The sequence below is a fragment of the Echinops telfairi genome, unplaced genomic scaffold (genome assembly GCF_000313985.2).
Source record: "Echinops telfairi isolate 266 unplaced genomic scaffold, ASM31398v2 ScPeMD7_25;HRSCAF=90, whole genome shotgun sequence".
NCBI classification, from domain to species: Eukaryota; Metazoa; Chordata; class Mammalia; order Afrosoricida; family Tenrecidae; genus Echinops; species Echinops telfairi.
In genome coordinates, this window is record NW_022103922.1 from 2038093 (window position 1) to 2045694 (window position 7602).

At 61.6% G+C, this 7602-nt stretch overlaps 1 protein-coding gene across 2 annotated transcripts in view; it reads right to left on the bottom strand.

Moving 5' to 3' along the window:
- The window catches only part of OLFM1 (olfactomedin 1), a 34661-nt gene that overhangs the window by 18032 nt on the left and 9027 nt on the right, over nucleotides 1-7602 (bottom strand). Inside the window, exons 1-3 of one of the 2 annotated variants that reach the window (XM_004714442.2) lie at nucleotides 7447-7596; nucleotides 5715-5864; nucleotides 1388-1543 (exon numbers count right to left, since the gene is read on the bottom strand). In XM_004714442.2, coding sequence (XP_004714499.1) covers nucleotides 1388-1543; nucleotides 5715-5864; nucleotides 7447-7596 — 456 coding nt within the window. Of the gene's footprint in view, nucleotides 1-1387; nucleotides 1544-5714; nucleotides 5865-7446; nucleotides 7597-7602 lie in introns of those variants that run through there. The other variant, XM_004714443.2, reaches the window with a different exon arrangement.

Below are 7602 nucleotides of genomic sequence, written 5' to 3' on the forward strand. Positions count from 1 at the left end.
AAAGCACACTGCCCTACATTTCCACATGCAAAGAACAGCAGCCTCCCAGGCTCCTCCGGGAGGCAAGGGGCCCGTATCTCCCTCCACAATGGCTCACGCAGACCCATCAGGAACAAGGACACGCTGTCCACCTGCCTCTGAAGAGAACGGCCGCGCACCCCCCTCCAGGGGATGGGGCTGCTACTGCGTTATTCATAGTATAGATTGATCCCTTCATTAGCTCGCCATTCCGTCTATCTAATGGACTGCTTTTAAAGGAGAATGAGTTCTTGCTTCATGCAGGGAGTGCATCCCAGACAAACATTATCACACAGAGGGGGGAGGGGCAGGCAGGGAGGGCGGGCTCATCAGCAATGGTCCCTGGGGGAGCAGAGCTGTGCTTCAGCGGCCAGTGGGGGCCGGATTCCCCATCCACGAGCGGGGGCTCCGGACGGAGGGGCACGTAATTCCTCTACTCGATCATTCTGAGGGTACACAGGCTCTAGGTGGGTCTGCGCCCAGTGGCACAGAGCTCACTGTCGATCACACTCTCAGGGGAGTCGCTTCTGACCCACGGCCCCCCGCATCCGACAGAGTGGGACTGCCCCACTGGGTCTCCGAGGCTGCCTGTCGTAATGGCGGCAGATGGCAGCACGTGTCCCCTGAGGAGCGCTGGGGGACTGGCCACCGGGCTCTATCATTGGTGTGACAGTGTGATGCCGTCAGGCACCTGTCATCAAATCGGTTGGGACTCCGAGGGAGCGGCCCCGTGGACGACAGCAGAAAGCACTGTGGTCCTGCGCCCTCCGCACCGCGGCGCCAGAGGCTGAGCCCATGGCCGAGGCCTGTGTCCACTAGGACACAGGCAGACATCCTTTCCTGGCAGGCAAATGCCCGCGTTCATACCCAGAGCAGGCTGGGGACAGGGAACACGTACCCAGCAGGCAAGAGAGACGCTGGTGTGTGTGTGTCCCCCCTCCCCTGCCTGGCTACAGCGCACCTTGTCAGGGCTAAATTAGGTCAGGCTGGAAAACCCACTCTCAATGATCTTAGCTCAGAACCAGCTCAGATCAATGAATCTAATACTGGCCTAATGGGATCTACCTGCCGCACGGGGAGTGACAAGAGCAGGTGGCGTCCCTCCTCCAGTTCATCTGCCACCTGGGCCCCTGGCTTCGGCACCAGATGGGCAGGCGTGTGGAGGGCGGCCCCCAGCCTGCCTCTGCTCAGGTATCTTTCATCCGAGCACGGGGGTGGGGTGGGGTGGGGGGGTGGCCCCCCTCCAGGGGCGGCAAACAAGATCTCTGCTCCTCCCTGTGGGCCCTTGATCTGCCTCTTGGGAGGCGGAGGCAAGCAAGAAGGGGCGAAGAGGACACCGGCTGGGGAAGGGGCAGGGATGCGGACATACCTTGAACTGCCTGGCCAGGTGCTGCTTATGGCTCTCCTCCACTTGTTTGAACTTGGACTCCAGCCCTTTCATCTGGTTCTCCATCTTCTCCACATACTGCAGGTCCCTCTGGGTCCGCCTGTCCAGAACCTCTATGGACTGGGACATGTTCTGCACCTGCCAGAGAGGCAACAGGTTCAGGAGGAGCTGAAGTAGGGCCAGACCTCCTCCTGGGTCTTCTAACCATGCGGTCCCTGCCTCGTCCTCTTGCTAATCACCAGCATCACTAATCACAACCCAGATCTCTGAACGGAGCGAGCTGGCCGGGCCTGAGTCCAGAAGGGGTGCTGGCCAACGCCTGGGAAGGCAAACTGGGGTCAGCAGCATCCTCCCTGGGTGTAGCTGCAGGCCCAGGAGGTGGGCGGGCTACCCTTCTCTTTTCGTAGGGTGGGGGGAGTGCATATTAATTCTATTTTGTTTCTACGTCGCGACTGGTATTCAGACTCACGGCAGTCATTGTTAGGCGGCCTGCACACTCCAGGTAGGGATTCCCTGCCTGCCCCACCCCCAGCCCCCAGAGGAGAGGTCTGATTGCTTTTGGGCAGGGTGAAGGGCAGGAAACGGCTCTCCCGGCCTCACCACCCAGCCTCGCTCCCCTCCTCTCTGCCATCCATCACACCAACAGTATCATAAGCAGATGACTGCTCTGTAAACGCGGACATTCAGAACACACAGCCGAGGATCCATCACCCAGCAAATGAAGAATCGCAGCCCTGCATCTTTGCCGGCAGCTCAGAATGGCGTCGAGCCTCGAGATGGGGCGTTAATATTCCGCTGGATTCCAGGGGGCTTAGGAGGAAAGCCCTCTCTGCGCAGCCACCTGCCCGCTGGTTTCACTTTCAGGAAATGGCCGGGCGGGTGCTCCCTGCCAGGCTTTAGGGAGTGGGGACGTGGCACCCGGGGACGTGGCACCCGGGGCCGCAGCAGCCACATCTGGACCCTTTGGACCTTTCCTCTGATTGGAATCCAATTACTGGGGAGGCTGAGCCCGGTGCAGAGCCCAGACGCAGGCCTGAGATTTGCTGAATTTGAAAATCCTCTCCCTTCCAGGAACATCGAAGCTCAGGGGGCAGTTGCCCCCCGCCATCCTGCGGCCAGTAGGGAGCAGTGCTGGCAGTGTGGGCGCCAGCTCACTAACCCCTCCGCTCCCCCTCCCTAGTGAATGGAATTAAATTAGAGCCAGAAGGGGAGAGGAAAGGAGAGGGGGAGGGAGCCAGCGGATGGCTCCAGGCCCAAAGCTTTTTCCCAGCATTTACTGTGCCGGTGCCGGGACTCAATGGTTTGTTATCTGAAAGTCACACACACAAATTCCGCTTCAAAATGCCCAGCCTGCTCGGATCCCAGCTCCCTGAATGCCCTGGGAGTGGGAGGAATCGGCCTGCAGGTGTGTTACCTGTAGCCTCGCCAGACCGTCCTCCCTGCCATTCCCTGCCACCTCCTCTGAGAAAAGCGGCATGTCTGGTTCCAGCCACCCTCTGAGTTCCAGTGCCACCTCCTGCAGGGAGCCTTCCCTGATTAGCAGAACCAGCTGGGCCCACATGCACTCTGGAAGCCATGCCCTCCACCCCCACCCCGCACTGGCCTTGCCCTGCCCTAGGAAGCAGGCACTTCTCTGGCTCAGGTATACGGGCAGGGTCTCATGCACATCTTGAAACCTAGCCCCAAGGTGGACCCTCAGTGCTCAGCACTGTAGCCCTGGAGCCTCACAACAGGAAGGGGCTCCCAGAAGCCAGGGCTGATGCTGGGACTGGGAGGAGCTGCCACCCAGACTAGTGGGAGACTACCTGATGCCGGAGAACAAATGCTTAAAAAATGTCAAGCCCTCCAGGAGCTCCAGCCCCGGGACCTCTGTCAGGGACCTGCCTGGCATGGGCGTGGGCACACGCTCCTCTGGGGCCAGATGGGACAAGTGGCCGGCTGCTCTCCACTCCCCAGGAGGACCTCAGTGCACACCCTCACGTCTGCGCTTCGTCTCACTGGCAGGGTGTGTCCCTGACAAGCTGGCCGAGGCGGACTCAAGGTCATGCCGTTCAAGGTCACAGGCACCCCACCATCTGTGTGTGAAGGCCTTGCAGGAGAGGGGTCTCAGCCTGAACCGAATCCCTGTGGCGCGGCGCTGGGTGCAGATCCAGGTTCCAGGACCTTGGATGGATGGAGTCACAGGAACTCTGACCCACCAGGGGGGTCCCCGCTCGCCTCCCCCTCCTCTGGTGACAGGAAGGAAGGAGCCCAGAAAGGGAGGACCACAGAGGAGGGGGGAAGGGGCAATGAAGCCCCTTTTGCTCACTGAGAAGGGAGGGGCCCCTCTGCAGACCCCGCAGGATCCACACACCCGCCACCATTGAGTCCCTTCTAACTTGGAGTGACCTGTAGGGCAGGGGAGAACTGTCCTCTGTGGTGTCCGACACTGGAGCTGATCAGTCCAACACTTAAGCCACTGCGCCACCAGGACGGTCATTGCCTAGTCTCCACTCTGGTGCACGGCTGGAAGGGAGGGCTGGGGCTTGAAGAATCTTCCGGAACCTGTCTCCCATGCGTGGTCCTCAAGTCCCCCTGCCAGCCAGGTCTCTGCTCTAGAACTCGGGGTCCAGGCCCCCAGCCAAGCCCCGGTCTCTAGCTCCCTCCTCAGAGACAGATTCCGAATCATGAAAGCTTCCCTGGGGGTTGGGGCTGAACCAAGCCAGACTCACAGCAACCCTACAGGACTGGGCAGAGCTGCCCCTGTGGGTTTCTGAGACGGTCACTCTTTATGGGAGCTGAAAGCCCTGGCTTTGTCCCGAGGTGTGGGTGGTGGTTTCGAATTGCTGACCTTGCAGTGAGCAGCCCACTGTGCAGAGTGGTGTAATGAGTGCGGTGGGGGCTGCCGTTCTTCCATGCCATTGACTCACGTAGCAGAAGGTGATGGAAGCACACACTTGGTTCGTTCAAACCTGAGGGAGCCTCCTGTCCCCGGAAGCCTGGGTCCCCACGGGAAGGTTCCGGCTGGCTTAGGCGCTCAGGACTGGCCGCCCTGACAACCACAGAACCGGAGTCCATGGGGAGGAGCCTGCCTTGCTGCAGCTGCGCTCTGGCTGAGTCAGGGCTGACAAACACCACCCGCCAGGGGGCCTGTTCCGCCCTCCCTGCAGCTGTGAGGACAGCAGCCTCAGAGTGTCCCCCCAACCAGAGTGCTCCAAATGACACCCATCTTGGGAAGTCCAAAGGCGAGCCTCGGGGAGCCCAGGCCCCCTGTGTGAATGAGCACATGAGTCTGTGCTCTGTGTACATGCAAACGCACTTCTGTGCATGTGTCTGCGTGCACGTGTGTGAATACGAGTGTATAAGTGTTTGTGATAGAGTGCTTTTATGTGTGTGTGTGTATGTGTGCACATGTGACTACATGTGTGCATGGGTGTGAGCAAGGGTGTGCAGGTGTGACCGCTCACACTCTCTCAGGGAGCCCTATGGACGTGAGGGCGCTGTGGAAAATAAGACCCGCCCATTCCTTCCTTCCCCTTGGCCACTCCTGGGGCCAGACATCCAGGCTGACTTGAGAGGACAGAGGTCTTGGACATGTCTGTCAGAACACCCCTGACCTGTGCAGTGGAGGCGGCCAGGCCAGGGGCAGGCCTAGGGCACCTGTACCGAAATGTTCACCTGGGAGACGGGCTGGGTGTCCTAGGAGCTGACAGGTTCTTGGGATGGGCCCACAGCCTGTTGTCACACAGCCACGTGGCCACCCAGCGTGCTGCCAAGGGGCCACGTGGTCACATGTGGCCCTGTCACCAGCCTGGCACAGCCACCCCAATGGCAGAGCGACCACTTTGCCAAAGTCCCAGGGGACGTGCTTCCCCGGCCCACAGACACCCCCCATGAAACCCCAGGACTACAGTGTCGGAGGGTCACTCGAAAGACAGCGGTGGGCTGAGAGCCTCTACAGGCCACCTCCACTCTCCTACCGCTTTCTGCAGCAGGAGCTGGCAGTGACTGGGGCAGGGTCTCTTCATTTCCTCCCAGCCACCCCGTGGAGCCTGTACCCCCCAACTCCCCCATCCACCCTCTATCCACCCCTTTACCCATCCATCCATCTATCTACCTACCCACCCATCCATCCACCCACCTACCCATCCTGTCCCTATCACACTATCACCCACCTCTCCACAACGGATTTCAAGGAAGGTCTTGCAGGAAAGAGGAAAGAGGGAGTCCCTGGCATTGGCGTGGCCCCTCAGGTTCACCCAGCACTGCCGCTGGCACCGAGATTCACTGGAACAGACCCCTTCCCGTTGCCCCTCCCCCACGCACTCACCTTCTCCAGCAGCTGCCTCAGCTGTTTTGTGCGGGCGTCCCTGGAACACATGGTCTGCTGGGGGGCGACCACTGTGCAGATGCACCTGCCCTCGCTGTCCTGGGCAGAGCTGTACACCTGCCAGCTCTCCTCAGGGTTGGTGGGCAACACCTGGAGGGGCAGTGGGTGGAGGAGACAGAAATGAAGCCATAAGGTGCTGCGGGGAGGGACCTCCGCAGACCCCCAGGGAAGACCATCGGATAGCAGGGCAGAGAGGCACAGCCCCCCCAGGGACTCACGGCTGTCCACACTGTCACTCCCTTCTAACACAGGTACACCCCCAAGTGTGGCATCTGCCCATGTTGCTAGCTTAGGCGGGACAAGGGCTGGTCAGAACCTAGGCGCAAAACACCTCCATCCATCTGTCCGTCAAGCAAGCAGGCAGGGTGCTGGCACAGCCAGGCCGCCAGCCACTTCCAGGACACTTCCACTGCTGCCGTCACTGCCGAGACCCAGCCAGCAGCCTCTGAGCCACGGTCAGCTACCCAGGGCGCCCGAACTCCTGGCCCTTCGGCCTGCCCACCTGCCAGTTGGTGGATTTCACCAACATGGGTGACGTGCTGTGCAGAGGTCACTCCCCAGGTCCTGAGGCGTGCCCCATGGCCACCAAGACAGCCAGCGTCCTACCCAGGGTCCGGAGGACCAGGGAGACCGGAAGCCTGGGCACACCCTCCACATTGCCCGCCCCTGGGCCCAGGCACCTCCGGGCTATTTTTAGCCTGGGGCTGAGGAGCGGTTGGGAGGGGACACTGCACGCTGGTGATATATTTAATTCCATTCACTGCCACCTCAGCAGCTAGAACGGGGCCGGGACCAGCACACAAAGAGAGCTGTAAGTCTGGCTGGCACCGGGGCCAGGTGGCAGTGCTTAGGGTCTTGGGGTAGGGGGATGTCAGGGCATCCTCCTGGTGCCGTTCTGTACCTTGGCAGCAAAGAGGGCTTGGAGCAGAGGCCTGCCCTTCACCTCTCCTTCACTTAGAGGGCGACAGACGGCCCCAGCAATGGGCGGCCGCTGCCCCAGGGCATCTGGCCCCTGGTGACTGGCAGGCTGTCTCAGCCGCGCTGCAGCAGACACCTGCTAAGTCAGCCCTGCCCCAGGAGCAACCCAGCCACCGTCCCTCTCCTCAAGGCGTGAGATGGGCAGTGCCCCCCCCCCCTCTCCCCAAGGCAAGAGGCTCTCGCTACAGCTTCTGCTCCCACCGCCCCACCCTGGCCCTCTCCTCCCCAGGACTGGGCTGGATCGTCCTATGAGGACAGGGAGGAAGGGCGCTGGGGGACTTGGGAGCTACCAGGGCTCAGCTCGAGGCTCTGCGGCCGGTCTACTCCAGTTTATAAAAAGTGGGATTAGTTGCTAGCCCAGTCTGAGGTCTGGCCGGAACTCCACCCTTTACTGGGCAAGTGACCTTGGCCAAGTCCCCAAGCCTCAGTGCTCTACAGTAACATTCTCTGAAAGCGCCTAACTGAAGGGGGGCGCCAGCCCGCGCAACCCTTGGCCGGCGTTGGTACCCTGCTCCGCGAGAGACTCTGCCCGGAGAAACGTCACCCCAGGGAGACCGCGGGTCTGGGGTCCTGCAGAGGCGGGGTTACGGCCGCCGCGCCCAGCGAGGCCGCTCCCAGGTCCCTGCCAGGGTCCCACGCGGAGCCTGCGCCCCGGCGGGTGGGCAGGAGAGGCGCGCGTGGGGGGCGCACTTACGCCGGTGCTGCGGTCCAGCGTCCCGCCGCGGGCGGCCGAGAGCCGGGTGGTGTTGAGGCCCACGAGCGAGGGCAGCGTCTGGGACATCCAGTTGGTGATCATGGCCATGGTGCTCAGCACGACCCCGATCTTGAGCAGCGGCACGGACATCGCGTC